The sequence below is a fragment of the Helianthus annuus genome, chromosome 3 (genome assembly GCF_002127325.2).
Source record: "Helianthus annuus cultivar XRQ/B chromosome 3, HanXRQr2.0-SUNRISE, whole genome shotgun sequence".
Classification (NCBI taxonomy): Eukaryota; Viridiplantae; Streptophyta; class Magnoliopsida; order Asterales; family Asteraceae; genus Helianthus; species Helianthus annuus.
In genome coordinates, this window is record NC_035435.2 from 66,285,489 (window position 1) to 66,299,595 (window position 14,107).

The following is a 14,107-nucleotide window of genomic DNA, read 5'->3' on the forward strand; positions in this document are numbered from 1 at the left end:
TCGTAGAGTAATTATCAAAGTAATTTTGATCCTATAGGGTAATTTTGTAAAATGTTCTTGCAAAGTAATTTTGATCTTATAGGGTAATTTTGATCTTGTAGAGTAATTTTGTAGAGTATCATAATTACTCTACAAATGATCGTTTTTGTTAATTTTGATCTTGTAGGGTAATTTTGTAGAGTATCATAATTACTCTAGAAGTGTATTAAAATTACCCTGCAAGTTTCAAAATTAACCTACAAGAATATTTTACAAAATTACTTTACAAGATCAAAATTATCCTACAAGAAAATTTTATAAAATTACCCTACAAGATCAAAATTCCACTACAAGATCATTTATAGAGTAATTTTGATAATTACTCTACGAGCAAATAATTACAAAAAATGCTATCGCGTTTCTTTTTGATTTTTCATGCCTTTCGTATGTTTTAAACGATAAGGCTATTTATACGTGAATTTAACTCAATATTTCTAAGCTATTGATGCATAAAAATAAAATAAACAAAAACTACCCATCAAAATTTCACTTATACTTTATACTAGAGTAATATGTAGGGCTTGGAGAGTGTATGACAAGAGCAAATCTTTCCTTTTTCTTGATGTATAGAGACGATATCCCCGCTAAAACCCTTAAATTTTTCAATACGTGGAATCAAAGAAACCATATAAAATGTATAAATAGTAAAATATACTGTGATGATTAAACTATAGAAATGAATAAAAAACATAAAACGCCAAACCATATTATTTGTCACCACATTTAAGTACATTATATTTTGATTATTTCAATTTGACATCTCGTAACATTATTGTTCAAACACGTGGAAGAATATGTCATCCAAAGTGAGCTTCACCGTCTAAAAAAATCAACAAAATTCAAATCTTATGTTTGAACCTGAGTTGTACTTAGTCAACAAAAAATATATATCGATATTATGAAAGATAATAATAATCATATATAATATATACAATATCAAGTGGTGCATAAAGGTCTTCTATTATAACATCATCTTTTGTGACTACTTTCCATCATTATAAATTCTAACCTACTCTCTCTTGTCTATTATCCCTCACATTCAAACAATCAAACATGTCTACAATTCTCTGTCGACAACCTTCCATGAATTCTTCTCATGTCGTAGAGGCAACCACCATGACACTCAAACTTGTTTTACCCGAATCTTGCAACAAAAGATCCCCTTTTGAAAATTATTTCAACAACGATATAAACTCATATCTTTATCACCCAAAATCTTTTAAACTTAGTGAAAAAAGCCTTGAGCTTTGCACAGAAAGTTTAGGTAGCGAAACTGGCAGCGACATGAGTGATGATGACGCCAATTTTGCGGTCCCAATATCAAGTTTATCAGTGACGAAGAGGCGGAGAGAAAAGAAGGTGTTGCCACGAAGCTTTCCACCTCCATTGATGACTATGAGTGGGTCCAAACTGTTTCAGGTTAGGCCACATCGCGAAGGGGGACGGTTGATTATCGATGCAATAGAGACGGATTTGGGGAACAGTTGTTTACGAGCTGAACGAAGTAAGGGTCGGTTTAAGTTGACATGTTGGAAGGATGAAGAAGGCGATTTGGATATGGGAAGCCATGAAATTGACATGAAGGATTCAGAGAAATTTCAAAGGGTGAGAAGGTGCAATGAAAATGAGAATGGAGATAAAAGAATAGGCTGTAACTGGGAGCCTTCTTCTTGGGTGGCTATTTCTTAGTTTGTATAAACTATAAAACATACCATGCAACAGCACATTATTTTTCTTTTTTTTAAGACATGATTGGAAAGAGAATTTTGAGTAACTTATTGTGGTTTTTTTATATATTACAGTATATGAATTGTCACGTTTTTTTTGAGCAAATATTTTTTTAATTAGGATTAACAAAAGGTGATTCAACAAACAAGATGCAAAAGTTTTATTTCTCTTATAACTTTTTTCCGAATTTTTTTTAAAAGAATTAATATAATAAAAACCTAACATGCTTTGTTATTTTTCCGAACAAGTCTCAACAAAATTTTGGAACATTGAACTCTTAAGCATGTAAAAAAGAACTTGTAAAAGTCTTTCAAGTACGTACAATTTTCTAAAATGTGTTTACTTATAAAAAATGTTTAAAATAACACTTTAAAGTTTTTAAATAAGATAATATAATTCTTTTGTGAAAATGTTAAATATCACTTCATCAAATTGTGACCAATTTAATAGGTAATTCCCTTTCCTGGTCCGAAGTCATAGAATGGCGGATATAACATTTTTCAAAACTATGTTCCCCATTTGGAGATCGTTATCAATAGCTTTTTTAGGTTCCTTAATTTCAAAAGGACGTAACTAGGCATTAGTTATGTCAATTAGTGTGTACTATCACAAAATTTGAACACATTTATAAAGTCCCATGATTAAAAGTCATCTATCTATCATCCGGTTAGTGCAGATACAATACATCTGTGTCACATGGTATAAGGTTCAATATTTGCTTTATGTGACATGGTATAATAATCCACTACAAAACAAGCATTAGATGGGGTTTTTATCTTTAAGTGAAAATCGTTGTGTGATATCGTTTGAAAACATTTGTCCAAATGATTCGGATAAGGTTACGGTATGCAATACCATAAAAGCACTTATATATAGGAAGTACCAGCTGCGTATCCACCATGCTTTTATCACATTACACCCGTCTCGTTATCTAAATCACTTACCATAAACCAATCGTCCAATCGTTTGTGTTATAAACCATTCGTCCGTGTTATAAACCAATCGTCCGTGTTATAAACCATTCGTTCGTGTTATAAACCAATCGTCCGTGTTATAAACCAATCATCCATGTTTTAATTGTGAAAACTTTTCACTACAAATAAAAATCCATTCAGTGGCATACAATAAGTACCACAAAAAACCAAAAAAGTGCCATTAAAGGCCCCTATTGGAATGTGCGGCACACAAAAAAAGTGCCACTAGAAGCGGTGACGCTAAAGCCTTTTAGTGGCACTTTTTTTGTGTGCCGCTCATTCCAACACGGGCCTTTAGTGGCATTTTTTTGTCTGCCACTATAAACTTTTGGGTTTCTAGTGGCACATAATTTTTGCCATCAAAAACACATCAAATTAAATGCCACTATAGTTGTTTATCATATTAACTATATTTAATTAAAATCATTATTTGTTTACAATACTAAATAAAAACAAAACTATAAATGAAGAAATTGTAATATCATCACTTCAATTAAAAGTTAGTTCATGTTCCAAACATATTGAAACGTCTCATAAGTGTCAATTTAAGTCTAAATATCAAACATATAGAATACAAACTAACACATGTTTGAATAAAAAACTTGAAGCTTCATTGCAATCATGAATCTCTTTCACAATGTTCATGCAAATAAAATGATCTTCATATTAACTCTTTCGTAGCAATGATACTAGTAGATACCTGCTAAAAAAATAAAAACCTTTAATATGCAAACAACAAGGACCTTTTTCAATATGCAAATAAAAATATATTGGCTCCTACTTATGTGAAAACTAGTAACATAAAATTACCATTGTCATTGGCTTCTTTCAAATGATATATGGTCAACTGATAAAGGGTTTTTAGAGACCGTAGAACCAATACCATAGACCTATAACATATAACGGAAAACATATGTTAATACATAAATAATGTAATTGTAAATAAAACAAACACTATTACATGCCTCTAAGTACCTTTATGTTCATATTGCTAAGAACCATAGACATAATGATATCTTACCATAGTTCTCGCCTCTCATTTAATTTTCTCCGCCTCTGGTGCTTGCTACTTCTCTTCTAATTTGGAACAAAACTGAAGTAAATTGAACACACATTAATAAAATAAAAAGAGAATTAGTAACCTGGTAGCATCTTTAAAAGATATGACTACACAGATTGAAGTCGGCCCGGTCAAGTTGACTACAAACATTTTTGCCCAAAAATTTGAACTTTTGTTAATAATTGGTGCGAGATATAGTTTTGTTCGCTAAAGTACACATCATAGCTTCAAGTCAGATACTGGTGTGTCATGTATCTACAAAATAAACTATAATTTAGACATTCAGACTTACATAATACATGAAAGTTTTGGCTTTAAAATAAAAGAAAAAAAGAAATTTACCTTCACTAGACAATGAAAATTATTCCTTTCAAAATCAGGGTCCAAAATCATACCAAAATCCGTACATGAATCATGAAAGTGACGGAAACCACCTTTATTTATTTCCTCTTCTATGTGCCAATGGTTAACATCTCTCTGAAGAGCCTAAGAATAAGTTTGTTTAAAAAATAGGCCAAGCTTGAAAAACTTCAACCAGCCAAGCTCTAGCGCTCATAGGTTAAACAAATAGAACGCATCAGATAGTAAAGATACCACACATTAAGTAACATATAAGCTAAAATTGGAGTCCCTCTCAGTATGGTATATGCTTGTGAGTTTGGAGATCCCATAAGTCCCTTCGAAATCATGTATGACGAGGTTCAAACATCAACTACCTTTTTTTTATTAATGTCAACTACCTTTTTTATCGATGTATGGCTCCAGAGTACCTAGCCCATGGTCAGTTAACAAACACAGCAGAGAAAAATGAGAGATCACATAAAAAACCTATTGTACCAAACTACCAATTACATTTTTAAGAGTTTTAAACTAGCAGCTGATTTGGTTATTTTTTGAACGTGGACAGAGGATATATGGCTCCAGAGTACCTAGCCCAGGGTCAGTTAACTGAAAAGGTGGATGTTTATAGCTTTGGTGTGTTACTTTTAAAGGTGGTTACTAGTGTGGCAAACAACACAAGCAAAAGTATAGAATATAATGACAGCTTAGTGACTACGGTAAGTATAAAAACTACACCTCATACCATAAATCTAGCCCGCTTTTTGCACTTTCTAGTAAATAAATATCTGTTAATTTAGCTAGGCCTAAACGTTTAGTGAAATGTTTGCTGGAAAGTTCGTTTAACATGAAATTGTTTTTTTTTCTCCGTATAACTAACTACATGAATGAACATGAACACATGCTTCATCTAATATATTTATTAATTATTAGTAATAACAACTGGCCCATCTTGTATCAACCTAATCATATTTTAAAACCAAGCATTAGGTATCGACTAACAAACGGACAAACACTTTTGTTTTCTCCATTTATATAAGGTCATCTTCGCTCCTTTCTGTTCGTATGGAATATTAATGAAGAAACATAAATGAACACGTTCACGTTCATCAGGGCCGGCTCAAGCTATTTGGAGGCCCTAAACGGATGATGATAATATTGAGGCCCTTTCGGTAGAAAAAAATAATTATTTTGTTAAGATCCTAAATTTTGGAAAAATCGAAAAAGCAAAAGGGAGAAGCTAACTAGCTGAAAACCCCATATAATCACCTACATTCCTCTAATTTTCTATAGCAGTAATCAACCTATAGTTGTTGTAAATATAGAAAATACATATCAAGGAAATCTTACACACACATAAAGTAGAAAACAAAAAAAGCAACTTACTTGGTAGAAAAGTGCCGACTTTGTTCAGATTTTTTCAACTTTTTTTAAATAGATAACTGAAACAAAAAAATAAAGGAACAGAACAGTAAGTTAAAAAACAATATCTCCAGTATCTTACACAAAACATTTAGAGTAAGTTAGTAGTACACTAGTACCTTAACAGTTATGTTTGAGACAAGACCATGTGTATGGATTAGCACCCCACCATGTCAGCAGCGAATGGCGCCAAATACCGCGCTGGTCCGCTATTAGACTACCCATTGTGGTTCAAGTGAGCACCAGGATTCATCCTGTAATATCGCTCCACCTGGCGTTGACTGGACACTGGTTAAAGCTATTGTTGAAGCTTCATCACCCTGTTGTGGTCGGTGAGCAATGGCTTCAGAAAGAAAGAGAGATGGTGGGTATTTTTATAAAGGTTTAGAGGGTTTAAATAAGGGAAAAATACCAAAATTCGATTTTTTTTAAATGTCTAACGGCTATTTGGTGGTTCCCCCAATGCACAACGACCACATTCCATCTACTACCATCCTCACGCTAGCGCTCGCGCCGGGGTGTTGCGGTGTGCGCGACCGCTCACCTGCCAGCGTGGCTCGCGTCGGAGGTGCTCGCTTCCACAACAGCTAGTCTTAGGGGTCGCCAAAGGGGTGGGGTAAGGGGTTCATGGAATAACCGGTGTGAAGGAGATAGAGGTGATGGGGTCCACAAGTATTTCAATCACTATTTTTTTTTCTTTATTTAATTTTTAGTAAAATCACTATACACTTTTGAGGGTTTAGTTAGTTAAAGCCTCGCTGCCTACGTGGCAATGAAATTACATAAACTCTTACAATTTTTTGTTATTCCACTATATATAGTCTAATATTCTAATAGGTTGTATTCCCAGAACAGAAATGCATAGAGTCACACTAATCTACATTTTAGTTTATTTACCTTAAGCATAGAGTCACAATAATAAGTAGCAATGTGATGAAACTGTACTACCTTCTTTATGCACCAAACCGTTTTGCAGTTCCATCAAATTCTTAAATCATAAAGTTGTTAATTTTGGTCACCTGTATAGAATGGTTTCAAGCTTTGTAACCTCATTTAGTTGAGATTCATCACCTTACCAACATTTTTTTAAATAAAGGCATTTAATCGTTAGAAAACATTTGAAATACAGAATAGGACATGTAATCGCAGGAAATTTTGTTAGAATTCATAAACGCAGTAGAACATACAAGTATAAAAAATGCACCATAGGATCAGATACTAAATGTAGACCCTTATGACCAGTCAATAAAACAAATTTGCATGAGTTCACCATAAGATATGGCACCAAGTATTATACATAAGCAATGAAACAAATATAATATGGTAAATCTACATTTGTTCGCTATATAAAACCTTATGTCTATAAAACAAACCTTTTGATTTGTCAACATGCATCTTTTGTATGTCTAACTAAAGTAGCCCTCACATTTTCAGCTAAGGGAAATGATAATGAAATTTATACAAAAAAAGTTTCATTGAGACATTTCATCAAACATGTGGAGCGCATGACTGAATCTTTCAAAGTGTCTAACTTCTTCTAGTTGGTTCGACCCTAAAATCGCATACACCAATGACCAAACAACGTTCATGTTATTCTAAATCAACACCAATAGTTATAATCACAGCATCCCATTTATGCAAAATACAATATTTACTAAAAAAACAAAAAAAAACACTAAACATGTTCTAGTAAGTGTTTACCTGCAAATTGTGGGTCGTATAAAGAAAATGACCGGGTAAAACTAAGAGTCTCGATTGAACCAACATGGTGAATTTAGGATGCTTAGCCCCGGGCTCATTCATCTCCCATTCTACAAACAACTTCGATGCCAATAGATTAGAGGAAAAGAAGGGTGGTCAACGGTCATTAGGGTGCAGCGATGGTGGTCGGGTCAACTAAAATCCCTTAGTGGCGGCTACTGCTTTTCTCTTCAAGTGCTGTAAAGGGATCTGATGGGAATCAAGTTAGGGCCATGGGAAAGGGAGGGAAGATGAAAATTTGAAAAATAACGAAGAGGGAAGTAGAAGAAATTAGTGGGAATTGGAAAATTGTATTTTTGGGGGTAGAAAGGGGAGGCCAGGAGGGAAATGAAATGAAACTCAAATTTGATTTTTTTTCTTTTATTTTTGTTACACGAAAATAATAAGTATAGTGCAAACAATAAAAACTAAAATTACAACTTATAAAAATATAACATTGTATATTTGAGTGGCATAAGGAAGTAAATTTTAAGGTGAGAATGAAAGTGTAAATTAGTAGCTTATACAACCTAAATCTCATTAAAAGTGTGTGTTAAACAAAGATGGCACACGAAAAATGTCACTAAAAACATAAATCAGTGGCTTAAAAACTAAATGCCACTAAAAATGTGTGTCAAACAAAGATGGCACACGAAAAATGCCACTAAAAACATAAATCAATGGCTTAAAAACTAAATGCCACTAAAAATGTGTGTCAAGTAAATATAGCGTACATAAAGTGCCATTAAAAACCTAAATTAGTGCCATAAAAGCTAAATACCACTAAAAGTGTGTGCCACTAAATGGCATTTTTTTGTAGTGTTTGATCGTTCTTTAATGAACACATTCAAACCTGTGTTGACTTGTCTAGACCACCAAAGGGTCTCTTTAAATCGACTAACAAACCACCAAAGGGTTTGTTAAAATAAACAGTTTCTGTCGTTCCCCAAACTTCCACCAAATCCAGTGGACAGTCTGGTAATGAGATTGTCTGTCCTATGGTATCATAACATACTACTGGTTGGCTTGGCCAAAGCTAATGAATGTCATTCGTGTCATGGATAACGCACCAACAAGTTGTTCACATTATTGAAATCGTAGTTTTTATATAAACCATTGACTTTGTTTTTGAAAACTTGAAAATGATTTATCACATATGAGTCACCCCAAAACATTTGAAAGGAGAAAATAAGGGAACTATGTACTCACTTGGGATTGCAAAAGTGTCCTTGATCAAGAGAATAAAAAAAGCTCAAGTGTGTCCTAATGTGTCGGATAACTATGTTAGTGTGATGGGACTTTCATCGGCGGATAGGATAGAATGAAGTCTTATAAACCAAATGAGTGTTGGAACTCATATGATATGGTTTAATAAACTTAACATTCTGATTTGAAAGTGATCCTAAGTGCTTTTGACCCATTATGACTCGTTAAGGTAGTTTACGCTACTTTAACGGGTCATTTGCGTAAATATATGTTCGGATGGTTAAATACGTCTTATGATAAGTCTTATATGCCAAAACATTTTGATAATGTTGTAACATCAGTTTATATCTCAAAACTTTGGTTACATATACTTAAAATGGATTTATGCGCAAAAAGGGCATTTTGGTCATTTTAAGAACATAGACGCGACTTATCATAACACTAACCAAACGACGTGACCATAAGTTATAACCTCAGTAGCTTATTCCCTATACAACTATGGTCACAAATGTGTGTTTGGTCGGATCCTAAGATCGACCAAACGGGTCGGATTCGGAAGTCAAAGCGGTGGTCAAGACCGCTCGACTTACGACCCTAATAAAGCACTAAACTTGAAGTGACGAGTTAAACATGTTAAAACATGTCTAACTATGTTGTCAAACTGATTTAGTATCAAAACTTAGAGTTTTAATACCCGAAAATAGTTCCGTCGTAAAATGCACATAATGCGCATCTTTGACTGAAACTTTGACTCATCACTTCGACTAGTAAACGTGGTAATCAAATGGTGCAATCGCAAGGGATTATAACCTTCGTGGTTACGATCACATTGCAAAGTTCAATTTAACGTTGACTTGACCAATTAATGTCAGAACCAAAAGTCAAACAGAAAGTTAAATTGTTTGACTTTTAGCTAATAACAAGCTAAAACAAATAAATAGACTAAGGAAGAACACTTGCTTGTGTTCTAGGAAGAAAAGAAACTTAGTTGGAGGCCTCTAAAGAGAAGCAAACTCCAGATATGAGTAATAGGAGAAGAAGAATGGAAATGAGCGAAGAATTGAGCAAAAGAGCTTACTATTTATAGTTGTTTTAAAGCCATAAGATCATCACAAGTCTCCCATGAGTTGGCAAGATCAGTATGGGGGGTTCTAACACTTGTCAAATGTAGGAAGAAACTAAAAAAATTGAGTTCTTGGGCTCCAAGGAAATCAAAACAAGGGGCTGCTCAATAATTCTGTTCACTACTAGAAAATGAGGCTAATGCAACATTTTAGATGTAACCTTTTTCAATTTTGTTGCCTTTGAGTCTAATGTAACTTAGTTCACCACAAAGGTTGCATTAGAAGATCTACTGCAACCTTTTTTATAAAAAGTTGCTTAATTTTATTGAAACTGCAACTTTTTATTTAAAAGTTGCAAATTTTACTAAATGTTGCAACCTTTTTTTTTTTGAAGTGTTGCAAATTTTATTGAAATTTACAACTTTTGTTAAAAAAGTTACATTTTTAAAACTTAAATACTAACTCTTATTTCAAAAGGTTGCGTAACTTAGTGAAAATGACAAAACTGTATAAAAAGTTTCAATGTATAGATTGTAAATAGCTTCCTTAGTTGTTTTAGTGTAGTGATATTTGATATTTAAATAATATTCTTCTATAATATAATACATATATGATTAATTGTCTGCGTATATCAAGAAATAAAAAAACAACTATTTAATCGTATTAGAAAAAAATAACAAACGCATCCCATGAAATCCTAAAAAAATTACTTTAAAAACTGTTATATAGTGTTATTAATTAAGCCTCACAAGGCTCTTTGTAGAAGGAAGTATATTCAAATGGTTTTCTTGTAATCTTTTATCACACATTTAAAGTTTTAGAAGAAAAGAGGTGATATGTGATAAATAGTCCAAGGGTCCGTTAAATACGGTTGGAAAGAGATGAGTAGGACAGCTTTGATTTGGAATTATTCCACTTCTTTCTTTGTGTTTCTTCTTCATCTTCTAATCTTAGCTCATGAACTCTTGATTACCATTTTCACACGTATCAATGGTATCAGCGCTCTCTTTCCTCTCGACCGTGGGTTAGAGTTAGGACAACAATCAATAGACAGTGTGTAATCATCTGTGTGGATTGAATTGAACAAAGATTCAAGATTTGGGGCAACAACAGGTTCTTGACAACAAAAATTGAAGGCAATTATTAAGTCTTCTTGAAGAATTCAGCAAGCAATCTCTACAGTATTGATAACAATGGTATTCTTATGTTCATGCGGGGGTTTGATATGGGAGAACAGGGTGCACATTTGTGGAACCAGTAGGTGTTCTTGTGGTGGGTTACAATTTAAAGGCAGGGCTCATTTTTGTGGCTACAATCCAGATTATTCAAAACCACCTACCGATTATGAACTTTGGAGGGGCTTAAGAACTTCAGATGAATGGATGGGATCACCAAATTCTACCGATTATGAACTTTGGAGGGGCTTAAGAACTTCAGATGAATGGATGGGATCACCAAATTGGGGAAAACAGAGCCCTAGTTTGTTCTACACCAAGAATCAAGAAACAAAAATTCTAAATACTGCATCAGCTATGGAAGAAATTCATAACTTACAACAAATAGGTTCATTTCAAGACTATTGTGATTCATTTGATTTACTTCTTACTAAAGTAATTCTAAGTGAAGAATATGCTACAAGTCTATTTGTGAGAGGTATCAAATCTGAAATTAAATTGTGGGTTAAGTTCTTGAATCCAAAAACACTTAATGAGGCTAATGAAAAGGCAAAAAACCAAGTTAATCTTCTTGGCATTTCAGATGGCAATAAAGAATATAAGAACGTAGGGGAACAATCTTTTGGTGCGAATTCTAATAAGGAATATAGTGAAACTGAGATTCAAACTACTGTTGATGTTGAATCTGAAATTGAGGTTGAGATTCAAGAATTAATTGGTCAAGATTCATGTGATAGTGAGTATGCCCTCAAGGTGCTTCATGAAATGCCAAAGATAGTTAGTGGTGAAAAAATTGAAAACTTGGGGGATGATGATTCGATAAAAAATGAAACTGGTAATAACATGTTTGAAAATGAAATTGGTACTTCAAAATAAAGTTTGAGTGTTGAACCGGAATGGGGTGATCATAAGATAGTGAGGGAAGAACCTGGTGTAATTGTTGGAATGTCTACACCGGATTTGCATCAACTTGAGAACCCGTTAGCACTAGTCTTTACCAAATTAGAAGATCAAATGGATCCGTTGGATGATAATTTCAGCAATCAATTTAATTGGTTAGATACGGGTTGGAACCAGTTAAAGGTCGTTGAGATTGTTAGCAAGTCCTTACAGTTGGTATTATCTTTTATCAGGTCTAATGCCAAGATTGTTGACATTTGTGAGAAAGGAAATTCATATATCAGAGACAATAATATGCTTGACACTATGGTTAAAGATAATAAGATGAACTTAAAAAGCAATGCAATGGTGCATGTATGGCATAAATGGAAATCCAAATTATGGAAGTTCGAAACTAACAAGGCATATCTAGTATCTAGATCTGAAAATGTTACTGATGTTACCTATGAGACATCTAATTTCCTTTTCGAAATTAGTTCTATAGTTAGTTTTGATAATCGGAAATCCAAGGATGGCTCAATAGAGGTGTGCAAGTTGTTTCCACTCAAGATTATCACGATAGAGTTATGGGACCAGGTACTAAATGAAGGAAATGAGAATAGCAGGTCTTTTATCGCATTGAGCATTATATTGTCGGATGCAATACCTGATTCGGTTACATGTTTAGATAAGTTGGGTTTAATATACTTTTTGTTATAGCTTGGCTATTGTTTGCTAGATTGTTGCAGTTCTACTTTAATTACCCTATGGTCTAACATGTTGAGAGACTGTTATAAAGGGTTTCATAATCAAATGCAAATCTCTACAGGTGCTATAGATAAAGCATTAAAAATATTTGGTATTATCACGCAAAGGTCCGATAAAACCAATCTTGATGGCGTTACTAAAAGAAGGCCTAGAGAGTTGGATCTTACTTTCCAATCATTTAGTGGACCTAGGAAATTGTTACTTCCAGTCTTAAAACAATCGCCACTTAGCATGTCACACCCCAACCGATGGCGGAAATATCGGGGCGCGGCACTGAGCGAAACAAATTGTTCAAAGAAATTCCATAACGACTAAATTACCAAATAGTTTAAATATTATGTCCCATACCATAACCCATAAGAGAATCTAGTTATTACAGACATAGATATTCTTCAAACAAAAACATGTTCCGACAACTCAGATTTCAAATAACAAAAAATTGTTCGTTTGTTTCTAGACTCTTCCTAACTTGATTCCACAAAGCAAGCATCCTAGCAAGTAGCATCCTAAACACCTGTCACATACGTTAAAATAAAGGTCAATACACATAGTGTAAAGGTGAGCATACAAGTTTGATATAGCATAATAGAGTTCGAAATCGTTTACGCATAACCAGCATGTACAACGTATAGTGTGAAGCATGTAAGTTATCGACAAAGATTCTATCAATACCAATGACTGCGATTTGACTGTGAGAAGCAGTGGCGAAGTATTATGGGTGCACGGGGGTGCACCCGCCCACCCCAATGTTTCAGTTAGAAATGTATAAGTTCCGATTTTTCGTCCGAAAATTTTAAAATTATATAGGATCGCCCCCCGATTATTTTTCCTAAATTGTATATTCTAAATATTTATAAACTTTGTATATAAATGATGGGTAGTTTATTAAATATGCACTTTGTTTTGTTTGGAACTATTATTATTTGACCCGACTTGAATCGAATAACCAACCCGACCTGACCCAAAACATAACGATAGGAAAAAAAAAATATTTGGGTCCCATCACTTTACGCCCACTCGAAAATTTTGGTCAAGCTCCGCCACTGGCGAGAAGCGAGTGCGCAACACATGTTCACCACTGCGAACACGTGAAGTAGGATCCTTAACAACCCCTGTCCACGACAGGTGCTGAGTCCAAACTATAGTACTATCGTTGCTAAGGCAGGTAGACAGCAATCAATGGGTAAACATAACAAACAGGCATTCATCGAGTCACATATAACATGCAATAGTGGTTAGCGTACAAATAGTGTTTGCGTTGTGTGATAGACGTGATTTGAATATAGATAACGTATGTAACACCCAAAAGTGCGTAAAGCAAAAAGGGATCGAGTATACTCACAGATTGTGTTTAACAAGTAAACACGCTCTTGGATTGAAGGGAGCGCTGAGAGAGATTAGCCTGAACAATTAGCGATAGCATAAATGATAAGCGGCGCGTAAAACGATGCAAAAGTACCGAGTGTCGGATGGTAATCCGATCGGATGGCAATCCGATCGGATGGCCAGTCGATTGGGTGGCAATCCATTCGGATGGTCATCCGATCGGACGGCCATTCGATTGGATTGTCGCCTCGTTTGGTGTGGATGTGTTTGTGTATGATGGTTTGTGCTTTGAAGTTTTCGTTGTATCATTTTGAAAATTGAGAAGTATCTCTACCTTTCAGGTCGGTCGATCGAACGACGGCTCGATCGGACGGCGATCCGTTCGGC

The 14,107-nt window shown here is 34.3% G+C and overlaps 1 protein-coding gene and 1 long non-coding RNA gene across 9 annotated transcripts; one reads left to right on the forward strand and one right to left on the reverse strand.

Annotated features, from left to right (window-relative positions):
• The first annotated feature begins 1,046 nt into the window (after positions 1-1,046).
• LOC110929411 (protein FANTASTIC FOUR 3-like) lies at positions 1,047-1,859 on the forward strand. Its single transcript, XM_022172563.2, has one exon. The coding sequence runs from the start codon at positions 1,093-1,095 to the stop codon at positions 1,726-1,728; it is 636 nt and encodes a 211-aa protein (XP_022028255.1). The 5' UTR covers positions 1,047-1,092; the 3' UTR covers positions 1,729-1,859.
• A 1,350-nt stretch (positions 1,860-3,209) lies between these two features.
• Positions 3,210-7,634, reverse strand: LOC110929412. 8 transcript variants are annotated; one of them, XR_004889188.1, is made up of 7 exons: positions 7,264-7,634; positions 5,682-5,905; positions 5,527-5,582; positions 4,144-4,571; positions 3,763-4,056; positions 3,552-3,631; positions 3,210-3,441 (listed from the first exon to the last, which is right to left on the reverse strand). It is a non-coding gene; the product is annotated as an uncharacterized LOC110929412 (long non-coding RNA). The 8 variants fall into 8 exon arrangements; XR_004889191.1 differs by adding an exon at positions 6,511-6,581 and having other exon boundaries at positions 3,763-4,571; positions 5,682-5,882; XR_002587079.2 differs by having other exon boundaries at positions 3,763-4,571; positions 5,682-5,882.
• Positions 7,635-14,107: the final 6,473 nt, after the last annotated feature.

What these genes read in the sequence shown, in the direction of transcription:
- LOC110929411 (XM_022172563.2), top strand. Translation starts at nt 1,093, where the DNA reads ATGTCTACAATTCTCTGTCGACAACCTTCCATGAATTCTTCTCATGTC.